The sequence below is a fragment of the Scardinius erythrophthalmus genome (assembly GCF_964197995.2).
Source record: "Scardinius erythrophthalmus genome assembly, chromosome: 25".
In the NCBI taxonomy this organism is placed as follows: Eukaryota; Metazoa; Chordata; class Actinopteri; order Cypriniformes; family Leuciscidae; genus Scardinius; species Scardinius erythrophthalmus.
In genome coordinates, this window is record NC_138245.1 from 26032095 (window position 1) to 26058255 (window position 26161).

The following is a 26161-nucleotide window of genomic DNA, read 5'->3' on the forward strand; positions in this document are numbered from 1 at the left end:
AGGAGATAGCAGATACAGTTTGTACAGTATAAAAACCATTAAGTCTATGGAGAGTCCCCACAAAGATAGTAAACCAGACAGTTTTGTGTGTGTGTGTGTGTGTGTGTGTGTGTGTGTGTGTGTGTGTGTGTGTGTGTGTGTGTGTGTGTGTGTGTGTGTGTGTGTGTGTGTGTGTGTGTGTGTGTGTGTGTGTGTGTGTGTGTGTGTGTGTGTGTGTGTGTGTGTGTGTGTGTGTGTGTGTGTGTGTGTGTGTGTGTAATCAATGAGCCGCATTCCAAAATATCCTTTTATTGGTACAAAAGACATTTTTTACATACATGTTTCAAATATAAATAGTATGTACAAGATTTCTTTATTTGTTTGTATATACACAATTTCTTCATCATTAAACTTCCTTTATCTAGCCTATAACATATGGAGAGAAGTTTCTAGTTTTTCGATATCTAGTCAATTACGTAAATGGAGCAAAAAGCACAGACTTTAGTTGATCAATACAGAGTACTTGGCATTATTCCCGAGTTCTTGGACATTATTTCATTTCATCAGCCTGGACAAACAAGTCTGATCTTTCTAATCTGAATCCTCACCACTGCATGAATTGTAGGAGCTGTCGTAACACTCGGCCATGTAGGGGAACTTATGGATGTTTGGGTTCAGTTTGGGCACCCAGGCACGAGGTACCAGGAATGATGCCAGGTTGAACAAATCCACAAACACTTTGTAACGGTCACTGAAAGGTGAGAAAACGAGGCATCATTGATTTATGGCAAACATTCATATTTTAAGCACTTTTCTGAGGTTAAAGTGTTACTGTTTATCACTGTGTGAAACTCCCATAAATGCATTAAAATGCCAATAAAATCCTTTTATCACCTTCAAACACGTGTGAAAATATGGAAGCTTGTTTCTGCCACAGAATAAAACAATTTAAAAGATGATTGCGACTTTTTATCTCACAATTCCAACTTTTTTTCTCACAATTGCGAGATGTAATCTCTTTTTGACCTTTTTTCTCGCAATTGACATCTTTTCTCAGAATTTTGAGATATAAACTCGCAATTACGAGTTATAAATTCCAGTTCTGAGGGAAAAAAATACTTTTTTTCTCAAATTACGAGTTTACAACATGCAATTGCGACTTCATATCACACAATTCTGACTTTTTTTCACAGTATTGCATGATATAAACACGCATTTGCAATGCTGCAATTACCTTTTTTATTTTTTATTCTGTGGCGGAAACAAGCTTCCATGGAGCGGTTCTCAAATATTTTGGGTCACCAAACCACTTTATCTACATAATCAGTAAGCTTACAACATCAACGTAGTATGTTACCGCTGGTATTAAATAACAATATTATTTTAGTATGCTGTTTAGACATTTGATTGAGATGCCCCCATAAGAACCACTGTGTAAATGAGCTGTAATCATGACTCCATGAGTAAGATGATGACCAATACACCACAGGAAGTTTAGTGTTTCAGAGTTCAGACTGGCACAGAAAAATATAAATGAGACACACACCTGACAGTCGAGCGCAGGTAATGGTATCCTGAAGATCCACCTGTACCTGCCTTACTACCAATCATTCTGTGCACCATACAGACATGGTTATCTAGAGAAAACGTTTTGTGTTAAATGTGGGACATGGCTGTGGATTTCTGATTGAGAGCTCAGAATCAAAGGCTTACATCTCCACTTGGTCATAAGCGTATCGATCTCCATCAGCGCAGTCAGGAGCTGGAAGGGAACCTGGAAGCGAGGCTCTTCCCTGGAAGGAGAAAAATTAAGGTCTGTCTCCATTGTAAAATGAATAAAAAATAATATTTACATGAATTTAGCAGATATTACATGATATGCATACCTATAGAAATAGATCATTAGAGCTCCTTGAAGGGCCTTGTATGAAAGTCGACGTTCACCTTTTGGAAAAAGATTAAAATCTCAGCAGTGTGAATTCATTTTTTGTCATTAACTGCCAAGGTAATATAACAAAGTATAGCATTATAAATGTGTAGGCCTATTACTGTAGCGGATGGACCAAACTGACACACAATTATTCATTATATTTACTGAATAATCCAGCAAACACCCTCACCCAACCACAAGACAAGGTGCTAAGGTGCCTGTGACAACCCCCCAAAACGAGACAACAGGCCCTTGGCACGCCAGCGAGATAACAAGGTCACATGAGACACAGCCATCTTCTAACCGTATACATACTGGGAACTATATTCCCAGAAGGCGAAGCACTGCTACTTGGGCGGAGTGTGGTGAGGAGCAGTTGGAGTAAATCACTCCGCCCAAGTAGCAGTGCTTCGCCTTCTGAGAATATAGTTCCCAGTATGTATACGGTTAGAAGATGGCTGTGTCTCATGTGACCTTGTTATTTGTACACGCTGTGACTATACAAATCACAACATGTAAATAGGAAAATGTTGCCGTTATTTTGTCACTTATTGGGAGAAGTATGCTAGCTGGAGCCATTTACCTCCAGTCTTTGTGCTAAGCTAGGCTAGCGGTGGGTGTGTCACACAGAGTTAAGGCACGTGCGGAGATGAAAAGGGTAATGTTACGTATGGACTTATACTCTGTGGGATACGGTGAATAAGCTAAATTCCCAAAAAGTCGGCGTGTTCCTTTAACTTTTTACCCATATTTGCGTGATTATGTGTTTGTTTAGATTAGTTATGTGTTCGTGATTTAGTCAAATAAAACCTTTGTGCAAATTCACGATTGTCCACAAAAAATAATGATAGACGTAGACGATCAATACTGAGTGCTCGCTGGACGAACAGATTAATTGGATTGTAAAATGAATTCAGCTACATCAAGTTAAATGAATTAACTGATCCAAATATTTATAATTAATTCTAACAAGTTTATTATTCATATTGAGCTTATTTGCTTATGTTTTGTTTATTAAAAACTATGAAAAACTTTACTAGACTTGCGATGTTGATAACTGTGTGTTCACAGTCTGTAAAAACAGTTAATAACCCTACTTATTACATGGCTTGGCTGAATTCCAATATAGAATGCGGTCTGTTATTTCTTTATAACAGACCGCTGCGAAGTATAACAGACCGTTGCCATGAAAAACAGCGCGTTGCTATGGACGCGGAACGGACTATTTTCTTTAGCGGAAGCAATACAATCGTTTTTAAATCAATAACCCCTTTTTAAATCAATAATTCGCGGCAAATTATTCATTTATTTTGTAGGTAGCCATGTAATAAGCGGGATAATGTATAGTGAGCCGGTTGTTATAGTGAATAACAACCCCTTCAGGCTGATTCAAGATCCCTCCGCTTCGCGTCGGGATCCCGTTCAGCCTGTCGGGGTTGTTATTCACTATAACAACCGGCTCACTATACATTATCCCTTACTTATTACATGGCTTGGCTGAATTCCAATGTAGAATGCGGTCTGTTATTTCTTTATAACAGACCGCTGCGGAGTATAACAGACCGTTGCCATGAAAAACAGCGCGTTGCTATGGACGCGGAACGGACTATTTTCTTTGGCGGAAGCAATACAATCGTTTTTAAATCAATAAACTCCTTTTTAAATCAATAATTCGCGTCAAATTATTTATTTATTTTGTAGGTAGCCATGTAATAAGCGGGATAATGTATAGAGAGGCGGTCGTTATAGCGAATAACAAGCCCTTCAGGCTGTCAAGACCCCTCCGCTTCGCGTCGGGGTCTCGTTCAGCCTGTCGGGCTTGTTATTCGCTATAACAACCGCCTCTCTATACATTATCCCTTACTTATTAGTCTATACTACCTGAGCGGTTAGTGGCAAAGCATTGTGGGCCGGTCCTCACCTTTGCTTAAAAGATGCTCATGGCGTTTTGGGTCAAATAGGGCAGTGAAGACCTCAGACTGTTTGTTTCGATCCTCTAGAAGCTCCTGCTTTACCTCAGAATCTTCCAGTTTCTATCAGTGAAAGCAATGTCAACCTTAAGCTCAGTAACATGACTAGAAAAAATTATTGTGATTGGAAATGAGAGCAGAACGAACTTCCAGTTTCTGCTTCTCCATCTTGAGACCCTCTTCGATGTTGGCTTGGAGTTTCCCCCAGAAATTAAACCCATCGCTTTCAAGTCCAGGAGTCCTCTCCAGCCATTGCTACAAAACACATAATAGCAAATAACTTTAGCATTCTAATTACGGAAAAACAATAGTGGTAAAATTTCTATTTCTTTTAAACCTGAAGATGAGAGGTTTTACTTCCACCAGCTGAAGGAGAGAGGGTTCCTGCTCTGAACTCAGCAGTGTCTCGCTCTCATGTTCGTGGAAGTTATCTCTGTAGTGTCGACGGTTGTAGGGGACTCTTAAATGATCCGCCACACCAATCTTACCCTCCAGAAGACGGAACTGAAGACTCTGGAACCCCGAGGCTGGGGACAGATACTCCCTACAACACGTACACAACATAGTCTGATTCATTCACAAATTACCTGCAGCAACCTCACTCGTGGAAGTATACTGTATGTTCTAGGGTGGAAAGAACACAATGTTCTAGGGTAGATAGAAATTTCACAACTTCTTACACAATTCTTTGTACAATTGAGGCCAGTTGTTTTTTGGTTGTTTGAGCTGAGAGAACCTGAGCGTTTATGAGTTATATTGACTGAGGCTGTTACCTAAAATCAAAGAAGTCCAGGGCAGTCATGGTCTCCAGGACGGCAAACTGTTCCACCAGCAGTTTGAAGATCATAGTGACCCTGTGGATCCTGCTCACCACCTTCAGCATGTTTCTCTCATCCCGAACCTGTGGGCGACGTCCACATTTCATCATTTTACATTTTATAACAAAAATTGCATCTAAATAAAGTCAAAATGCTTTAGGTAAAGTCAACTCTTCTCTTTAAAAGTTACACTTATTTTACTCAATATTCATTTAGTTTAACTCACATGGTTTTTAATGAATAGGTCCCGAACTGAATCGAGCTCCCACAATATCTGCTTAAACCACAACTCGTAAGCTAAAGGAGAAAGCAGGATAATACAGTCAGGATCTGTGAAAATGGAACCTTAGAATGCGAAGTATTTTTTAATGCTCATACGGTTTTCATACGTTATGAATACATATAAATTACCTTGGTGAGTAATGATGAAGAGATGCTCATCATGGATTTTGTTGCCTTTCAGTTCACTCTGCAAGACTTGAGCGTTCAGCACCTTGTCAAGCTAACAGCAAACAGACTGACGTTATTGCTAAACCATTTGCCGCAAAATAGGCTGAAGTGTTAGATATGAATAATTTATAAAATAAATTTGGATCAATACAGATGTCGATAAAGGTTGATGACTTTAAGTTAATTACCTGTAGGTATTCTCCATAGACGATTCCTCCTTTAGTGGCTTTGTTGGTGCCCTTTTGGGATTCATCCTCTTCCTCTGCTTTACTGGTAAACAATCTAATTTTGAGATTAAAAATTTTGAGATTGCATTTTATGTTGATAACATTGTATTTGATTTGATTTTGATTTAAAATAAAAAAATTTAGTTAAAAAACAAATTCTAAAACAATATAAAACCCACTGATGCTTTCTTTCAAAAAACGGACATCCACTCATGTTTTTCCTCAAAATGTCCAACAGGAATTGATCTTATCAACGTTATCACAAGGTTATCACAAGGTTCTGGGTGTTTCATTGCAAAGTGAAGCATTTAAAGGTTTGACGTGTCCAATCAAATGCTGGATTGTCAAACCCTGCCTATCCAAGCAGGATGCAAGGTAGGCATGTGAGTGTGTGTTTGTGTCTACAGTTTACAATGTGATTGTTTTGGATTTTTTTTTTTTTAGACCAGGGTTACTATTAAAAATAAACGGAAACTGAAATAAAATAAAAAAAATATATATAAAAACTTATTTTATTTCATTTCGTTTAACGATGTTAAAACAATAACACTGTTAACACTTAAAACAATACATTTACTATATAGACATTAAAAAATAAACTATAATAAAAATTACAAAACTAAAAAACAAAAATTACTAAATCTTTAACATGACCAATTATAAAAAGTTATACAATTATAAAAAGTAATTCAAAATATGAATAAAAACTTTAATAGTATCTCAATGATACTAAAATTTAGACTTCTATAATTTCTTGTTATGATCCCCAAAAACCTCCCATGTAAGATTAGACTTGGAGGGTTTGATTATGGATAAAAAAGAAGAAGAAAAAAGAAAAAAGGCAAAGCTGCCATAAGCCTATGTGCTTGTTGACCATTTAATTTGTTGTCCAGAGTCAAAATGAGGATTATTTAAATGTTCTGCAATTTGATAATGTGCCTGTTTGTCTCATGGTCAAAGTGTCCTTGCATTTGGAATTTTTTTTTTTTTTTTTTTTTTTTTTTAGCTTCTACACTGATGGTATCATACGTTTATGGACAGGTAAATATTTAAAAGTCCGTATGTCCCTACTCTCTTAAAATTTAACAGTAACAGCCAATGGCATCTGATGGTAAGGGGGCATGTCACGACAAGGTCATGGGTTTAACTGTGTAGAAACTAACGTAGAGAAAAATAATCTAAACGCAAACAGCAAATACAGTTTGAAAACCAGACAAGCCAACACGTCACAATCACAGTATCATAATGAAGAACATTTAAATATAACCCTCATTTTCAAAACTGGATTAAATGGTCAAATGTAATGACACCAAATTAATTAAGCGCATTCGGCTTTTGTGTTCGGGTATCCTTTTTGGCGCGTTTATTTATAATCCAATCAATCAATTTCATCGAGAGAATGCTTCAGGGATTGTAACAACTTTATATAAGAGCTGATTATTTGCTTTCGCATATGTTCTTGTGGAACCATGCATCCCCAGTCACAGAACATCACCTGGAGCTCGACCAGGCCTGACCTTAAAAAATAAACAAATCGATTTCTCAGAGACAGAGCTTCAGGTCAAAGGGTGTCGTAATTTTAATGGGGCTGAAGTTCGGTTAATGTAGCCTACAACATTCTGTGCAAACACAAGTAAAACACCACATGATCCAAGAAACACAAGCAGCTATGTGTCTAAAATGATGGAATTATGGAAGTTTGGTTGAAAACAGAGGAAAACCCTGGTGTGGGTGACATTATTAAAGGTTTGATCAGGCTAATTGAAAATCGTGTCCTTTTCTCCGTGGTTTCTCTGTTCTATTCTGTCAACAGGTATTTTCACCAGCTAAAAGCCAAACAAAGTGAAGAAATTAAGTAAAATCGCAGACATAGAACCTCCTACTCTTAATGAGTCACACTAGATGATCGTCAATGTCACTTTCCATATTAGATTTCGCTTTTAGTAGCCTAACTAGTAGCCTATATTTTTTACTTTTTACTTGCACTATCGTTTCAAATGTTTAGTGTATGATTTTCAGAAATTGCTATATTTAGCAAGGAGACATTCAATTGATCAAATATTTACATTAAAAAAAAACAAAAAAAATATTTTTTTGAACCTACCATTCATCAATCCTGAAAAAACATTAAGCAGCAAAACCATTTTCAGCAAGAAATCGCAAATCAGCATATTAAAATGATCACCTGACACCCAAGACTAGAGTAATGATTCAACTTTGTATCTGTGGAATAAATTACATTTTATTATTCAAAGAAAATAAGGCAGCTAAACATGTGAAATCTTCCCACACCCCATTTTACAGCCAACATGCTGATAGCAATGAACGATAAGAATTTTCTCTTCGTGCCATTTATTTACAGAGCAGCAAATGTGGGAGGACAAATAGCAAACTCACACTATTTATTAAATTAAATCAAATCAAATCAAATCAAATCAAATCAAATAAACATAAAAATGACATATTGAAATATAAAACGTGGCGGGAGAATATCTTCTGAACGTCACCAAGAACACTGACCCACGTGACTTTTTCCATATGTATTTATTCAGCATTAATCATTACAAATACACACATTTCCCTGAGGAAATTAACCACTCCAGCCTTAACAGAACCAGTGGCTGAACTTTTGCTCATGTTTGATAACACCTTCGTTCTCACACAAAAATGAATATGACATACGGTACAAAATTAATTATGCAAAAGCAGAGTAACTGTATTTAATGACCTCCAGTAATCAAACACTCTTTTTTTCCTGTGCGTTTGTATCCTAGAGAACTGCAGATATGACAAAGATGACGTGAACCAATTTTGAAAAACACATTTTTTCAGCACATATATGATTGCTATGGAACTTAAAGGGATAGTTCATCCTAAACCAAAAGTTCTGTCATAATTTACTCAACCAAGTTGCTGGTCCCCATTAACTTACATTGAATTTTTCCCGCCCATACTATGGGGACCAGCAACTGTTTGGTTACCCAAATTCTTCAAAACATCCTCTTTTGTGTTCAACAGAACAGAAACATATAAGATAAAATAGTATATGACAGAATTTTTATTTTTGGATGAACTATCCCTTTCAGTGTTCATCTGCAGGTGTAAAAGTGAACAAAACCGACAAAAATGTGCATAAGGTGCAGGTTTGTTATTGTGATGATGTTCTCCAAGTCCTAGCAGCAACCTACTGCCTCCTAGAGGAAGAGAAAATGATTGCCACACCACACAGTTCAGATCAAGACAGACTAAACAATTTAAACTTCAGAATTAACAATACCAATAATTAAAAAAAGAAAATAATTTAACATTCCCCAATCCCAAAAGCATTGCATTCACATTTGTTAAGGACATACATGTAAAAAATAAAAATAATAATAATAGGCATGTCTGTTTAACTATCCGGGCTCAGTAGATGGTGCGAGTAGATGCTTTGAGATGTTTTTAAAACTTATACATCATATAATTGATCGTGTCACCCAGGTCAATAACAGCAAGGTGATTTGTTGTTGCCTCGCTCAAGGAATGCCCAGCAAACACGCGTTTATGATATTAACAAACATACAGATACGACATTGGACATACGGTTGAAAAGAACACATTGCAAATATGGCAGATGATCAATACCATTTCAAACATCAAACAGTACCAAAGTATTACAGAAACGGAGCAATAACAAGACAGATTCAGCCCTTTTTCAGATTAAACTGAATTAAAAATGCCCCATATACAGCAAAACAAATCAACATGAACTTGAAAACCAAACAATAAATAAACGCAAACATGTAGGAAAATCCGTGATTAGATTGTTGGATTACTGTTCGAACTTCAATGTTTGCACATCTTGTTCCTTCATATTCAAACATTTCATTCCAAGGTTCATGTAGAACATGTATCTTTAATATGTTGACAAATTCTGTTATCTCACATAGTAATTAATTATTAAGTGCTGTCCAAAAGACAAGCAATTGATATTTTCCATTTTTAATAGTACATATTACTATTAATCATTTCCCATTTGAGACTTTTTTGATAACATGAAAAGTTGCCGGGGAAAAAAACGAAAAACAAAAAAACATAAAAAGGCATGAAACTTACCTCAGTGAAATGACTGACCAAAACTCTTCAAAATACACTATAAATGGTTTGGATTTTCTGATGAGCAACAATACAAACTGTCAGTGTAATGAAAAAACAACGGTGATCACCTGATATTGCTTAGTGGTTCTTTTCATGGAACGCCACATGTAAAATTATTATATGAAAAAATGGTTTTTGTTTTGTTTTTTCTTCAAAAAACAAATAATACCAAAAGATGCAAACCTGCAAGTTGAGAATAGTTAAACTGCATTGTATAAATTATGCAAATACATTACATCTGGAAGAGGGGGAGGAGGGATCATCTGCAACAGATTTCGAACCTTCTAATGATCGTTTAGGATGAAAAATGTTTTGTTTCCTAGATTAGCAGCAAAACCGTTAATAAGTCATGCACAAGTAATACTGTTAACTGGCCAATTGAGAATGATTTTAAGCAACCTGCTTTGATTTGGATTGCAAAATTTTAACATACAATTGTCCCTATACAATGTGCCCTATATTTCTCGATGTACGCCCCTTGCCTCTTTCCTGTTGATCCCCAATGCAATTCCCAGTAACGTTTCGTTGCAAAAACTGTGATGCCGGCTTTTTAGTTAAATCAGGACTTGAGTTTCAGGATGGATCAAATCAAAACCAATCGCAAATGCTGCGCCAGGAAAAGTGAACGAAACGCAAACTTTTACAAATTTGGCCTTCCACAAGTGAATCCCACCTCGATTCTTCCATGGGAAGAGATATGAAAAGTAAAGATCAAGTATAATTATATATCTATGTCGATATATATTTTTTTTAAAAACAAGCTGGCTGAAAACGAAGCTGGATCTTGGATTCTGTGAGCCACTAGAGTTTGGTTTGTTCCGCATGCAGCGACGGTTTCCAAAGCGTTAGCATGCAGCCCCTGAGCCTGTAGAGATGATGCACTACAGACTACAGTAACAGGACGATGCTTGAAATCCAGTGAAGAGCCTCCTTGATATCTGTAGGAGAGCCACCAGGACCATGGTGTCTGACGGTGATCTAAAGAGCCACATTTGGTAATGAGTTCAATGACTTTGCGGTCTACATGATGTCTTAAGGGGATATTGGTGACGTGCTGACAAACCGCACGCCTGAGTGGGCGGGGCTTACACAGTTCCCAGCCTGTGAACCCCGCCCATTTAAAAAAAACATATTGTGCATCAGAAACAAACAAACAAACAAAAAAAAATCAAATGGGAGAACAGAACCTCGAAATATCTTCGAAGTGTTATTAAAAACTCTCCGTTGCAGGGTTTTGTTTTTGGTGTCTTTTTTCGTATCGGTTCGAACAAAATCATTAAATTTGACAGTGTTTAGGGAACTCCCCGGTAGTTTTGGATGTGCGATACGGAGTGTGAGCGGGTGGAAATGCTAGGAAACAGCCTCGATCTGGTAGGAGCAGTCGTCCGGATGAGGGCCGGGTTTGGCTTCAGTAGTGCTCTTAGGTTTGGGAGGCCAGTCGGGATCCACGCTCAGCTCTTGGGCCAGGTGCATGTACCGAGCCTTGGGCACTTTTCTCCGTCGGCAGCACAGCCAGGAGAGGCATTTAGTTCCATACAGTTCTATTCCTTCCTATAGACACACACACACACACACACACAGGCCAGAGAGGAACACAGGGGAAGGTGAAGATAAGAAGTCGGTTTTTATCCTTTTCTTCAAAAGACAGAATTCAAACCTGTAATCGAATCGCTGTAAACTAAAACAAAATGAAATGAGATATTCATATTCATCTGAAGAAACAATGTCAGAGCCTTTGGTCTGTCTGTAGAGTATGTCATGCCTCTGAGCACATGCAAGGGTAATGAATTTTTATTCTAATCCAAATTAATACCAAAATTCCAATGAAATTATACATTTTTGCTTTAGCTAAGCTCAAATGGTATTAAAAAGAATGTTCCGGGTTCAAATCCATGGCATGCTGTCAGTTACCACAGAAAATAACTTTGACTTGTCATCAATGTAATGTGCTTTCAATGCAAAATACAAATAGTAAGTATATGGGGAAGGACACTGCATTAGTTTTAAAAGACTTACTCATTATAGAGTTAAAATGGAAGTAGTAAGACAAAACCACTTACTAACCTAATGCGTGTAAAGATATATAACATTTCTGAGCCCACTCATTTTATACAATATGCGCACAGAGAAAAATCCACAGGAATCATATTAGTAAAGCATAAACTGCATTTCATCCATCTGTTGACATATTTTGGTGTAGAAGCATTAAAATAAGTGCTTTAACAAAATCATTTCATCTTCAAACCCCATCTGAAGGGTTGCTTCATGGACTTACTGTAGAAAATATTTGCTTGTTTTAATAATCTAAGGGCTCAAAATTATGATTATTTTTTTAAATTAAAGGCAAGCCACAGATACAGTCAATAGAGCTCCTTTTAAACCCGGGACATTCCTTTAAAAGAATATTCCAGGTTATTTGCAATCTATTATTATATATTACTATAACTTACTAACAAGCTAAAAAAACAAAAAAAAAAAAACAATGTCAACCTGGTTCATTTCTCAGTATCAGTGTTATTATTCTTAACTAAAACTGTTTTCAGTAACTGAAATGAAGCTGAAAAAAAATATATATATATGAAAACCTTCAACTAAAAAAGTTTAAGTTTAAAACTTAAAGGTGGTATCAGTGATTACAGGCCCAAAAATATTTTTATCACATTCATCTAATCTTTCCTAACGATCCGCTAGCTGCCCGCCCCATAAGCATGCCGTCAAAAAACCTGTAGGCAGCCTAGGCTCTGAGATCTGCACACAAAAACAAATGGTTTAGCCAAACACTCAAAACCAAAACAAATAGTGTTCCAACCAATCACCGACAGGGGGAGGGTGTTGTGAGGTTTTGTGATCGTGCACGGCTGCACGCGAAGTCAGAGCTGAAGAAAAAGCTGGCTCAAAACCTCACAACACCCTCCCCCTGTCGGTGATTGGTTGGAACACTATTTGTTTTGGTTTTGAGTGTTTGGCTAAACCATTTGTTTTTGTGTGCAGATCTCAGAGCCTAGGCTGCCTACAGAGACGTGTTTTTTTTGACGGCATGCTTATGGGGCGGGCAGCTAGCGGATCGTTAGGAAAAATTCGATGAATGTGATAAAAAAAAATTTGGGCCTGAAATCACTGATACCACCTTTAAATTAAACACCTAAAATGACTTAAACACAAATAATTATGAGTAAAAAGTATGTAATACTAAAATACTAAATATAATACTAAAATAACACTACTCCATGTCTGCATGAGTACACCAAACAAATTGGTAACTTGAAGTTCATCCACCAACAAAAATAGTCCCAATTTAAAAGCATGATGCACGTATAAAGTATTTGTCTGTGATCATCAACAGCAGGCCACAGACTCGTTCTGAACCCAGAGCATTCATTTAAAGGAATATTCAGAGTTATTTACACTTTAAAGAGGACCTATTATGCCCCTTTTTACAAGATGTAATGTAAGTCTCAGGTGTCCCCAGAATGAGTCTGAAGTTTCAGCTCAAAATACCTCACAGATAATTTATTATAACATGTTGTAATACCAATTTTTGAGTGGAAGCAAAAACATGCTGTTTTCATGCATGTATCTTTGAATGCAAATGAGCTGCTGCTCTCCACCCCCCGCATTTACAATAGCGCTGTGCCTTTACAGCTCATGCCTCGAATACTACGACAACTTAACTACACTACCGTTCTAAAGTTTGGGATTGTACGATTTTAAAAATGTTTTTACAAGTCTCTTATGCTCACCAAGCCTGCATTTAAAAGAAAAAATACAGTAAAAACAGCAATATTGTCATTGTCACATGATCCTTCATTCTACAGGGTGGGCCATTTATATGGATACACCGTAATAACATGGGAATGGTTGGTGATATTAAAGTCCTGTTTGTGGCACATTAGTATATGTGAGGGGGCAAACTCCTCAAGATGGGTGGTGACCATGGTGGCCATTTAGAAGTCGGCCATCTTGGATACAACTTTTGTTTTTTCAGTAGGAAGAGGGCCATGTGACACATCAAACTTATTGGTAATGTCACAAGAAAAACAATGGTGTGCTTGGTTTCAACGTAACTTTATTCGTTCATGAGTTATTTACAAGTTTCTGACCACTTATAAAATGTGTTCAATGTGCTGCCCATTGTGTTGGATTGTCAATGCAACCCTGTTCTCCCACTCTTCACACACTGATAGCAACACCGCAGGAGAAATGCCAGCACAGGCATCCAGTATCCGTAGTTTCAGGTGCTGCACATCTCGTATCTTCACACCATAGACAATTGCCTTCAGATGACCCCAAAGATAAAAGTCTAAGGGGGTCAGATCGGGAGTACTTGGGGGCCATTCAGTGTGTGAAGAGTGGGAGAACAGGGTTGCATTGAAACATTTCTTATTATTATTACCAATGTTGAAAACAGCTGTTCTGCTTAATATTTTAGTGGAAACAATGGTAATTTTTTTTTTTTTTCAGGATTCTTTGATGAATAGAATGTTCAAAAGAACAGTTTTTTTAAATATATTTTTGTAACATTTAAAGCAATTTAAAGCATCCTTACTGAAAAGTATTAATTTCTTTAATAACTAAAAAACAAAAAATATCTTACTCACCCCAAACTTTTGAACAGTAGTGTAGTCTAAAAAAAGTAAACCTGGTAGTTTTTTTTTCATCAAGGACTAGTTAACATGGCACTGCAAACTATAAATTAGTTAAGCAAAACCAGAAGTAGAAAAATTGTCCCAACTTCTTCCACAGACATTAAGTTGCAAACAACCCAGAATATTCCTTTAACCAAACCAGATGCTTTAAAAACACAGAAAACACAATATATCAGAACTTTAGTGCAAGTTTTGCAGTTCATTATGTAAGACGTTAAATATTGCTCTGTTTGGCACATACCTGCACCGTCATTCCAAACACGGTTTAAAAAGACGCATAGCTTACACACGTATGCAGTAATTGCCACTACAGAAGGAGCATTAGAGGAAAATGGGGGGAAGGGGGAGGAGGGGTAATCGTAAGCCCCCGGAGCATGACAAAACAAGAGTCCCCACTAGAGAGCGTTCAGAAAAAATCATGTTGCCGCATGCAAGGCCAAACGTTAAAACAGGGTGTTGAGTGAGAGGGAAAGAGAGGGTGTTGAGTGAGAGGGAAAGAGAGAGAGGGAGGAGAAAGGAGAGAGGGAAAATAGCGAGAGTGGGAAATAGGGCGGAGTGGACACCAGGAAGTGAAAAGGCAACGGTGAACAGAAGTGTCAGATTTTTCCCAACCTGTGGTGTCGGGCCTGCAGGGGAGACGCCATAGCTTCCCTGCTTGTCTCTGCTGAACACATGCTTCCATAAGATGACATCAAGCACGACGGTCTAAAGAATATCGCAGTAGGGCGGAAAGAATGAAGAGAGCTACGGATCACATGGCTAGCAAAAGATTTATGGTCATCAATTGTTTCTGCTGTTTCCTTGTCAAGAGCAAAACTAAATACATTTCTTTTTGAAAGGGCAGTGGTTTTTTTTGGATTGTGTGTTAGTTAAAAGAGAAATAGAGGGATGCAAGAGAATTATTTTACTCTGCCCTAAAAATAATCAGTTTATTGGCAATGAACATCAAGCGAGATCACAGGATCGGGTCCCAGTGATTGGCTGCTGGAGTCTAGAACTCTATGATTGACAGGTAAGGGAGAATGTCTGAGAAGGAGCGTGACCTGTAGTCCGCACCAGGAAGACGGCGGGATCTAGAGGCGAAGCAAACAGCCGCTATATGCCACTACGATGATTGCTGGCATTTCTTAATAAGCGTGAGGAGTTTGCTCAAAGTTTGACAATAGTAATTTGACCTTTTCTTTCATTCAGAGGCAGGAGCTGCTGATGGAATCAGACACGCTATACAATTCATGGCCTGGCTGGCTGTATAGCTCAAAATATAACTTCTGTTTCCTTATCCTGTGAATCAGCCTCAGCAGAGCAGATGAAATTTACTTTTGTATAGGGATGGGAATCGCTCCAATTCATTAATGATTCTTTTAGTGCTTTTCAGGAAGCACCAAATTACTGATCCTACTACTGTTATAACATATTTATCATATATATATTAAGAGTTCAGATGCAAAAGCCTCTAAGTGCCATCTGAAATTTTCTTCTAGAATGATTATTTTTATCAAGCTTGTATATTTAAGTTCAGTAATTTCACTTAAATGGCAATGAAAATTACCTATTAATTGTAATTTAAGTGAAATTACTGAACTTAAATATACAAGCTTGATAAAAATGATCATTCTAGAAGAAAATTTCAGATGGCACTTTGCATCTGAGCTCTTCATATATATATTAGGGCAATTATATTTTTTGTAATTTATTTAATTACTTGAAATTCGTATTAATCAAATTAATTGCAAATTGTCCCAAATACTTCCATGATCAAGCTATTTTAGATGAATGTGATAGAAGCTCTTTTGGCTCAATATTCACTGAAAAGAACTGATGTTTTTATAGAGTAATTTGTTCTGACTATAGAAAAAAATAAAATACTGCCCTGCCCCCCAAAAAAGTCAGTTTGGATTTAAATACGAAAATGCTTAAGAGTCCATGATTGGATCATTATTGCAGTGATTATTATGTTTCTAGCATGTTATATGTTTGGAAACAGTTCTTATTGATGGAGTGTGTAGCTTTTCAGTTCTTAAACAATCATGTAGGAACTAGGAAGACACATCATAGCCATATTCCAGGATGACAATGTCAAGATTCATCAGGCTCAAATTGTGAAAGAATGGTTGGGAGGGAGCATGAAGAATCATTTTCACACATGAATCGGCACCTCTGAGTCCAGACCTTAAATTCATTGAAAGTCTTTACAGAGTGCTGGACTCTTGCATGGTCAATACAAGATCTTGAACACAAATTGATGCAACTCTTGATGGAAATGTATGTTGTGATGTTATTTAAAGTAAAGTGAGACTGATGAATCTTGACATTGTCATCCTGGAATATGGCTATGATGTGTCCTCCTACAGGGTTGTTCAAGAAATGAAAAGCTACACACTCCATTAATTAGGATTAGAAGAACTGTTGCCAAACATATAACATGCTAGAAACATAATAATCACTGCAATAATAACTCAATCATAGACTCTTAAGCATTTGCCCATTTAAATACAAACAGCGACTTTTTCTTTTGGCCAGGCAGTGTATATTTATATATAAGAACTTGTGTTTACATGTATATGTAGTACTTAAACTAAAATGTACTTTTTCATGTTATATAAAAATGGAACCAGCTCTGAATAAGAACCAGCTCTTGATTCCCAACCCTATTTTTGTATTTTTCTGTAGCAGTGTATATGCCATCAAGTACAATTGAGGGTTTTAATTAGGTTACAGCAAGAGCAGTGTGTTATTGACCCTGGCTGAAGGGTCAACTCCATCTTCCCTAAATACTGTATATGAACTAGCAATAGAATTACATTGAAATGCAATTTCTTTTCATATGTAAATATCCATAACAAATAATGTGGGAGATGTTAGAGTCTGATGTTCCCACTTACCTCGATGAACACACTCACTAAGGTGTTGCCCAGCACGATAATCACCATAGCCACACGCCAGCTCAAAGGAACACACACAAGCTGAGGAGAATGAAGACAATGTAGAGAACTTCTTAAAACATGAAGATCAGTAAAAATGTATTTTGAAAGAAATGAATACAGTACTTTTATTCAGGAAAGGTGCATTCAATTGATCCAATGTAACATTAAAGGCATTTATAATGTTACAAAATATTTCTATTTCAAATAAATGCATGGTTTTCACAAAAATATGAAGCAGCACAACTGTCTTCAACATTGATAATAATAAGAAATGTTTCCTGAGCAGCTAATCATCATATTAGAATTATTTCTGAAGTATCATGTGACACTGAAGACTGCAGTAATGAATGACGCTTTTATAAATCACATTTTAAAATATATTAAAATTATTAATAAATAATTGAATTGTGAAAGGTATTGAAATAATTGAATAATTATTCAAACAATATAACATATATTATCTAAAGGAATTAATTAAGAAACAACCATACCTCCAAAAATTGATAGATTCCAGAGATTGGGACAAACATGATGAAAAACAGGAAAATGGTGAGAATTAAAGCAGAAAGAACAAACGGCCCTAAAAGAAACAAAACAGACAACCAGAAACACACAGTCAATGAACAGTAACTGAGAACTAGATTTACCTTTCCTCTGTCAAATCAATTCAAATTCAATATTACAATGATATCACATTTTTTTGTTCTTTTTATTTTAGACAATTTTCAAAATGTACTCAAACTTCTTTAAAATAATATATGCATAAAATTGGGAGAAAAAGAATATAAAAACATGCAATTATAAATATCAAAACAATGATTTCAAAATATTACAATGCACTGTGAATGCATTAAGTTGAAAAAGGTTCATCCTTACAGTTCTTGTAGCTGGGCTGGCGAAAAGGTTTTCCTTTGGAGAAAACAACGGCGACAATGAGGTACTGAAACGAGGAGACGAAGAAGAGTGTGGTATTCACATCGTTCATGATATTTTCTTCTTTGGGCTCGGAGGAGTTAGCCATGTGATGAGGAGCAGAGCAGTTGTAGATACTGTAAATTACAGAACAAGCAAAAAAAAAAAAAAAATCTGCAGTCAGATTTAAGATTGTTTTTAATGCAACTATAAGGTTAGGGTAAAAAACCTCAGTTGTTCTGCATTGGAGGCAGCGCAGCATACTCACTCTGGCTTGGAGTACCAGTCGAATTTTTGGATCAAGAGAAAGCTCATGATCTGGAAACCCAGGCAAATGAGAATCTGGGTCAGAACTGAGAGGAGGAGAGGAACTGAGACGAGACCGGAGGGAGGTCTTCGGGCGACGAGCTCCTTCCATGCGGAGTTCAAACTCACTAGGAGTGGGTGGGGAAGGGGAAAAAGAGAGAAATTACAGCAGAATAATGTACTTACAATCAGTGGTGGACAGTAATTAAGTAGTTTTACTTAGTTACTGTACTTAAGTACATTTTTCAAGAATCTGTACTTAAGAGTTTTTGTTTTTTTTGTTAGGAAACTTCTACCACTTGATTCCAAAGCATAATATCATACTTTTTAATCCACTACATTTCATAAAAACATCCACTCGATTCATGAACGTGGCGATTTTTTCCAATGGACCCGTTCACAAATTTAACTGAAAGTGATTCGATTCTTGAGTCAAACAGCTCACTGATTCAATAATCAGGACAAAATGAATTGGGAACTGGGATAATGTAATAGCTTGAATTCCATGAAAAGTAAGTTACTTAATGCCAAATTTTTGCATTTATTATTGTAGATGAAAATCATATTTACGTCATGACTGTCAGCTGTAAATATAAGTAGTATTACAAAAAATGTAAATAAAATGTTTGTTTATTTGCAGAACAATATATTACATGTCTGAACTAAACTTTCTTAGGTAACACTTTCTTTTACAGTGTATTTGTTACACGTTACATGTAGCTACTATAGTAATTACTACAAATTGTTCTTAATTACACAAAACGAACCCTAAACCTAACTAGTTAGTATATGACGTGTAGTTAATTATTATTACTCAGTACTTACAATGTAAATTACAGTGTAACACAGACACCTTAAAATAAAGTGTAACACTTTCTTATTGCTGATAAAGACTAGAATAAATAATAAACATTCATTGATCAGAGCTGTATACTTTTAATACTTGAGTACATAAAAAATCTACTTTTGTAGTTTTACTCAACTACTTTTACTACAGTACTATTTTATTAGGGTATCTGTACTTTTACTCAAGTACTTGATTCGTCCACCACTACTTACAATTAATTATGCACATCGATTTCCATAAGCTCAAACTCTTAAAGTTAAATCTAAATGCTTACTGACCACATAAAATCCAAATTGGCTAATTACTCTATTTATTTCCCTGATCTTATGGAATGTAATCACAATGGATACTATACAGAACAGTCCTATATTATTTCCTAATTTAATTTTCTGTGTACCTCTATTATTTCACATTTGGTGAGTTAAATGCAATGAGAAATGCATTGTGGAGGTTAAAAAGGTTCAAACCAGATGATCAGAATCCACTATTCCATATTACAAAGACTAGTTTGCTTTACTGCATAATTCATAAAAACTAAAAAGATAGAACAGGCTAAAACAACAGGCAATGCTAAGATAAATTTGAGCTGAACAAGAAAGACAATACAGATGACACTCACTGGTGAAGACAATAAGAAGAATGATGGCTATGTCGATGAAGAGAAACTGGAAGTCGCCCAGGTTACTGCGAATCTGAAATGCATTATTAATGGATCAGGGTTGTATAAGCAATCTCAGCAAGAACTAATGATCTCTGGTTACTTACAATCTGTCTTCAAGCACAGAAAACCAAGTTAAAGGCTGCGTCCGAGATAGCATACTCTCTTGTGTAGGTACTTATTTTGAACAATCATCCGGGTAAATTTGCCTACTCTTTTATGATTACTCTGAATTCGGACATACTTCTTTTGTCACATACTGTTTTCCGCCTACTATATAGTAAGGAGATATGCGATTTCGGATGCAGTCAAAGATGTATATTAACTACAGTTCAGTCAATTGTTGTGGTAGAAATCATGACAGGGGAACTTACTGAGTAGAGAAGGGCGACACTGAGGCACTGAATAATACTGTACAGAGCCATGAACTTAAACACACAGAAGGAGGTGATGAGAGCCGCCCGTCCCTCCCTGTGGAGAAACAACAAGTGAGACTCAGCAAACAAGACATTTTGTACAAAGAACATTTATCATTGGGTAAAACAGTCTACAATGTTGAAGGCCCCCTCATCAACTCATTGTGGTTCATTTAAGGTTCAGTAAGTGATTTCTGAGAAACGCTGTTGGAAATTGAAATCAACAACCAAACAAACAGTTTTGTGAATATTTGATAGATTTCTGTTTTGTGTGTGCTGGAAAATAATTGTTTGTACATAGTACTGGTTGTGTAAATAGGAGAAAAATAAAGTGGATTGAACCAATGCACTGACCACAAAACACTTGTTAAGCCAATCAGAAGTAGGGGGCGTATCCGCTCATAATGAGGAGGAGAGAGAGTGAGCAAGAGGGGCATTTGCTGAAAGACTGTAGAAAGAGAGATGGCTGGGATATTACCAAAGAGGAAATATTATTGGAAAAAGAAGGGTTATGATCAGGCAAGAGCTAGGACCTGTGTTAATATTAGAAAAGCTTTCCAGTGCTGGAGAGACATCAGAGAGCCTCTCAGGTTGCTTTGCTTCTACTCGATATGTGAGTAGCAGTGTTTTTTTTTTGCTGTTTCACAGAACCAAGATATGCTGTATCTGTATCGCCAGTGTTGGGGAAAGTTACTTTTAAAAGTAATGCATTACAATATTGCGTTACTCCCCCAAAAAAGTAACTAATTGCATTACTTAGTTACTTTTTATGAAAAGTAATGTGTTACGTTACTTTTACGTTACTTTTTCTTCTCAGCTGGGCTGGGCTTGCTTGTTTGTTTTTTTAATAACAAGACCAACAAAAAAAGTTATATTTTTGGCAAATGTTAAGGCCCTTTCACACCAAAAGTGAACTGAATAAGCCTCAGGCTGAAGGAAATGTATATTTACGCTTGTACAGTAAAGGGTGCCGCTCAAACTAACCTTTCAGCTGCGCTGCTGTTCTGGATTAAAGAACAATAATATACAGGAGAAGGAAGTTCAACACTCTTATTTCTAAATCTTATAAAGTAATTTTTGCTTATTAGTATGGTTGAATTAGATCATTGAAGGTCAGCAGCAAAGACATTAATAAAGTGAGATAAAATTCACAAAGTATATTTGTGTAATTTAATAGTTAATTATAAAAGTTGAGTAAAATTCTGAGATTGCATTTTACTGTTTTTATTTATTTTGAGCAGTGAGATGAGTAAGTTCACATTTATTCTCTCAACATGGGGACAGGAGAGCTGTCAGTCAATAAATGTGAAAAAGTAACTAGCGTTACTTATTTGGAAAAGTAACTTAGATATTTTATTTCAAATTGAAAAAGTAATGCATTACTTTACTAGTTACTTAAAAAAGTAATCTGATTACGTAACTCAAGTTACTTGTAATGAGTTACCCCCAACACTGTGTATCGCTGTATATTTGCACAAGCTGTCTGATGCTGTTGCATAGTGTTTATGATTTTGGGGGGCGGAGCAATGAAGGGAGAGGGTGTTTCATTCGGATAGGGGTGTGTTTGTTTGGATGACGATTTCAAATATCAACAGTGTTTCTCAGAAATCACTTACTGCACCTTCAAGACAAAAACTTTAATACAAAATTATTAAAAAGTTAAATCAAACCCAAAAGAGTTATTTTATATCTACTATTTTTCTGGCTCTTAGAATTAAACTAGCTGTGTTTTCCTATGCCTGTTCTCCATCCTCCTAATGAATTTAGTGGAAAAAATGATAATAATAATAAAAAATAAATAAATACAATTCAAAATTGCGATTGTGATTTAAAAAAAAAAGACTAAAAAAAGCTCTAGGTTTGCTGTGCTTGTTTGTAGGTCAGCACAATTTAGCCAAAAAAAATGTGTCACACGGTAATAATAATGATAAATTATAAGTAATATTACCATTGTAATAATAAAGAATCCAGGAAAAATAATATTATAATCATTTCATTTTACAACACAACTGTAAAATTAAAATACAAATATGTATGGTAATTTAAATTTCAGGAAGCCCTTAAATCTTCTCTTTTGTTAACAACAGCTGCTTTATAATCACTTCAAGTTCTCTTTCCAGACCCAAACTCAAAGCACATGCAGAGATACGTTTGTGTGGAGCAGCATTTATTGAAAATTCATTTTTATTCATTGTGCTATCCTAATGAAAGGTACCGTTGATGTGTAAAAGCGAAATGTCATGCATTTTTGGGTTTCTGAGGTCAGAAGCTCAGAAGTTAAAATATATGCAGTTTTTGGACTGAAGATGATTTGAGTATTGAAACTTACAGCGTGTTGTAGAACAATGAACTGTTTCAAAAGATACTGAAAGTTTTATTATAGGGCTGCATTAAAACAGAGCCGTGCTGTGGTGCAGTAAGGAGACCTGATCAGATTGGGCACGCAGGTGATGCTGGGAGTTGTGGAGGTGAAGGGAGACGCCACTGAAGCCTCCAGCTCTGACAGGGAGATCCCAGCATGAGCTCTCTTCAGTGCCTGAGCAACAAACAGACAGACGTCAGCAGCTACACATCACACTTTCAGAACATATGACAGGTGTAAAAGACACACCATTGAAAAGGTTTTACAACAGATTTTGAAAAGTCTCTCACCCCACAGTCGTTCGCTCCATCTCCACACATTCCTACAAAATAACTGCAGCAGAGAGCAGAAAAAAGAGCAAGTTTAGCAAGATTTTTAGGTAGTTAAGGTTAGGTATTGGGTAGGATTAAGGGATGTAGCATATGGTCATGCAGAATAAGGCATTAATATGTGCTTTATAAGTACTGATAAATATCCTAGTAATATGCATGCTAATAAGCAACTAGTTGATAGTGATAATTGGACACTAAAGTGTTACCGCAAGTGTTTTAAAATGTTTTTAATATGCTCTTATGCTCACCAAAGTTTATTTGATCAAAAATACAGTAAAATAGTTATATTGTGAAATATTAATACAATTTAAAAATGTTTTTCTATTTAAATATATATTTTAAAATGTTATTTATTCCTGTGACAGCAAAGCTGAATTTTCAGCATCATTACTCCAGTCTTCAGTGTCACATAATCCTTCAGAAATCATTCTAATATTCAGATTTCTTATTACCAATGCTTCGTATATATATATACACACATATATACATGCATATATATACATACATATATACACAATACATACATACACATATACATAAAAATCTGTTTTTCATGACTGTCCCTGCATTTAAGTTGGTTGCACAAAAGGTGCGGGATGAGTTACACACTTAACATAGGGATGGGGGTTTGTGCAAATTACATATGAATAGATAATAAACCATCATGGGGGGTGGGTGTTTGTGTGGGTTTAATACTCACTCTACACTTTCCAATGTTTCAACAAGCTGAGTCTTCTGGTCAGGAGCCATCCTTGCAAATACTGTTCCATGAAGCACCAGCTACAACAACAACAATAAAATTCATAGATATCATATATAATATTACGACACACGTGTAAATATGGTATAAAAAGCAAATATGCTTTCAGCCAACCTTCTGTAGCAGGTCCTGGAAATGCTCAATAATAACAGCAAAAGATTTTCCGCTCATGGCAAAGTGATACTGTTCCTGTGGTCTCGTCTCAGAATTCCCATCTTCCATAATAATTTCCATCTCCTGCCATCAGAGAACACAAGTACAGAGAGATGCTGAAGCTAAAGCTTTATCGATAACATTTTTGGTTTTAAAGTCACCATTAAATCCGAATGGACAATTCTTGTACAGAAGCATTTTCCACAAATGATTAATCTGTGCAGAATAATTTTTTTTAAACTCATGTGCCCTCAAAATCTTTCATCAAAATAACTTCCCCTCCCTCTTGCAGCATCTCTTCTCTTCTCTGATGGCGTGTTTACTGGCACAAGGGCAGGGCAACCTGTCACTCACATGACATCACAGCAATAGCAAACCACAACCATCCAATCAATTACCAATGGACAAAATCAATTCTCACATATACATCACAATATTGAAGAAAAGACTTCTGTTTCATGCAGACTTCATTTAGGTTTTTTGTATGTATATTGTATGGCCTTGAGTACTTTCATTGTAAGTGTCCTACTGTAAAAGTGATTTTACTAAAGGACAAGCTAAAAAAAAAAAAAAAGCTGATAGAGCTTCATATGTAACATTCCTGTGACAGCAGTGACAGGTTCTGGCCAGTAGATGGCACACTGACCTCTAGTTTGGTGGGCTTGTTCGAGGATTTTCCGGGTTTGTCGGCGTAGTGCCAGTTGATCTTGGCAGCCTGGCCGTCTTTAGGGGGCAGAGCGTCGGCAATAATGACTCGGTCTTGCGGCTGAATCATGCCGCAGTCTCGTGCCACAGAGATGGCCGTCAGCATGTTGTCACCTGCGCAAGAGAGGAAAAGATGAAGAAAATAAGAATACTAAAAGCAATACACTAAAGGTGTCATTTTTAAACCCCATTCTTTTGGACCTTGGTACACATCCATTATACTGGTATAATGGTACTTTTTTGTACAGTAATGATGGCTGATATCTGGCAATGACCCAGTGTTCCTCATGATTGTAAGCGTGGGTCATGTACAAACTCAATCTGCTTAAGTTCACAATGCTGCATTCAGCCTCGCCTGAACTTTGGACCGCTTGGCTGGTAATCTGGAGAGCTGAGAACCTTATTAGACCAGATTCCAGGAATACCTAATGAATTAAGCTTCAAAGCTCCCAGACTCCTGTCTGTCTGACCACAGCCGATCATTCTAAACGCCCTACCATCTTCAAACTAACACAAATAAGGTAAGCAGTAAGTACCTGAACTAGAATATCCTGTCAGAAAGGCCCCAAGCACAACTGCGACAAAACATTTAATATATCTAGCTTCATGGGTAGCACATGTACATTACCGTTCAAAAGTTTGGCGTCAGAAATACTTTTATTCAGAAAAAATTGATATTTATAATAAAGACATTTATAATGTTACAAAAGATTTCTATTTCAAATAAATGCTGTTCTTTTGAATTCTTTAAAGAATCCTGAAATAAAAATGTATGACCGTTTCCACAAAAATATTAAGCAGCACAACTGTTTTCAAGTCAATCAAATCAAGAAACATGTGTCACTGAATACTGGAGTAATGATCCTGAAGATTCAGCTTTGCCATCACAGGAAAAAAATTACATTTTAAAATGGAAACAATTATTTAAAATGTAATAATATTTTACATTATCACTGCTTTCACTGTGTTTTTGATCAAATAAATTCAGCCTTGGCGAGCATTAGATACTTTTCAAAAAAAGTCTAAAAAAAGTCCAAACTTTTGAATGGTATTCTATAAAATGTATGTGAATAACCATGTTTAAAATGACCTTTTGAAAATAATATTCAGGAACTGTATTAAAACTCCCAGTTTTTCCTGAAATTACACAGTTGCAAGCCAGGAAAAAGTCTTGTTTACCTGTGACCATAACGGTGCGTATGTTGGCCCGTCGTAGATCTTCCAGAACCCCTGGAGTTTCTGTTTTCAGCTTGTTCTGCATGATAATCAAACCCAGAAAATCCATATTTTTCTCAATTTGATCCCTGTTGGAGAGAAACCAAACACAACTTGGCATTAAACACATAGTGGCACAACATGATAAAAGTCACAGCATAACAATGCAAATAATTGTATAAAAGACCTTAGTAAAGAGTTTAATGAAGTTTAAACTTTACCTGTTAATGTTCTGCACTTTGTGAAATGTAAGTTTGGATTCTAGTCGTCTGTGTGCCAGCGCGATGACCCGAAAACCCTGTTTGGTGTAGTCCTCCAGAACCTCTGCAAAATCCTCTGGTACTGTGGTGCGTTGTGAAAAAAAAAAATATTGATTTGAAATTCAGAAAAAGATGATAATAATGGGCGGAACTT

General features: G+C 36.3%; 2 protein-coding genes across 6 annotated transcripts in view; both read right to left on the bottom strand.

The window, feature by feature from the left end:
* Nucleotides 1-274: 274 nt before the first annotated feature.
* tdo2b (tryptophan 2,3-dioxygenase b) lies at nt 275-5657 on the bottom strand. 2 transcript variants are annotated; one of them, XM_081358654.1, is made up of 12 exons: nt 5554-5657; nt 5336-5429; nt 5109-5199; nt 4924-4994; nt 4653-4780; nt 4237-4423; nt 4027-4134; nt 3831-3942; nt 1866-1923; nt 1693-1772; nt 1526-1616; nt 275-730 (listed from the first exon to the last, which is right to left on the bottom strand). In XM_081358654.1, the coding sequence occupies exons 1-12, from the start codon at nt 5586-5588 to the stop codon at nt 571-573; spliced, it is 1215 nt and encodes a 404-aa protein (XP_081214780.1). In that variant the 5' UTR covers nt 5589-5657; the 3' UTR covers nt 275-570. The 2 variants fall into 2 exon arrangements, with proteins under 2 accessions (XP_081214780.1, XP_081214781.1); XM_081358655.1 differs by having other exon boundaries at nt 4243-4423; nt 5554-5656.
* A 2559-nt stretch (nt 5658-8216) lies between these two features.
* atp13a3 (ATPase 13A3) overlaps nt 8217-26161 on the bottom strand; it is a 52098-nt gene continuing 34153 nt past the window's right edge. For 3 of the 4 annotated variants that reach the window (XM_081357831.1, XM_081357832.1, XM_081357833.1), the window contains 15 exons: nt 25969-26089; nt 25712-25836; nt 24474-24646; nt 23789-23911; nt 23615-23694; nt 22873-22915; nt 22647-22756; nt 20179-20275; nt 19766-19838; nt 18262-18427; nt 17958-18130; nt 17573-17661; nt 17040-17120; nt 14770-14862; nt 8217-11062 (listed from right to left, as the gene is read on the bottom strand). In XM_081357831.1, coding sequence (XP_081213957.1) covers nt 10862-11062; nt 14770-14862; nt 17040-17120; nt 17573-17661; nt 17958-18130; nt 18262-18427; nt 19766-19838; nt 20179-20275; nt 22647-22756; nt 22873-22915; nt 23615-23694; nt 23789-23911; nt 24474-24646; nt 25712-25836; nt 25969-26089 — 1748 coding nt within the window. In that variant the 3' untranslated portion in view covers nt 8217-10861. The remainder of the gene's footprint in view (nt 11063-14769; nt 14863-17039; nt 17121-17572; nt 17662-17957; nt 18131-18261; nt 18428-19765; nt 19839-20178; nt 20276-22646; nt 22757-22872; nt 22916-23614; nt 23695-23788; nt 23912-24473; nt 24647-25711; nt 25837-25968; nt 26090-26161) is intronic. The other variant, XM_081357834.1, reaches the window with a different exon arrangement.

Coding starts and splice junctions, on each gene's coding strand:
- tdo2b (XM_081358654.1), bottom strand. CDS start 5,588: ATGAGTGGATGTCCGTTTTTTGAAAGAAAGCATCA. Junction 5,200..5,335: donor TCTATGGAGAATACCTACAG/GTAATTAACTTA, acceptor GTTTGCTGTTAG/CTTGACAAGGTGCTGAACGC. Junction 1,617..1,692: donor GCTTATGACCAAGTGGAGAT/GTAAGCCTTTGA, acceptor CGTTTTCTCTAG/ATAACCATGTCTGTATGGTG.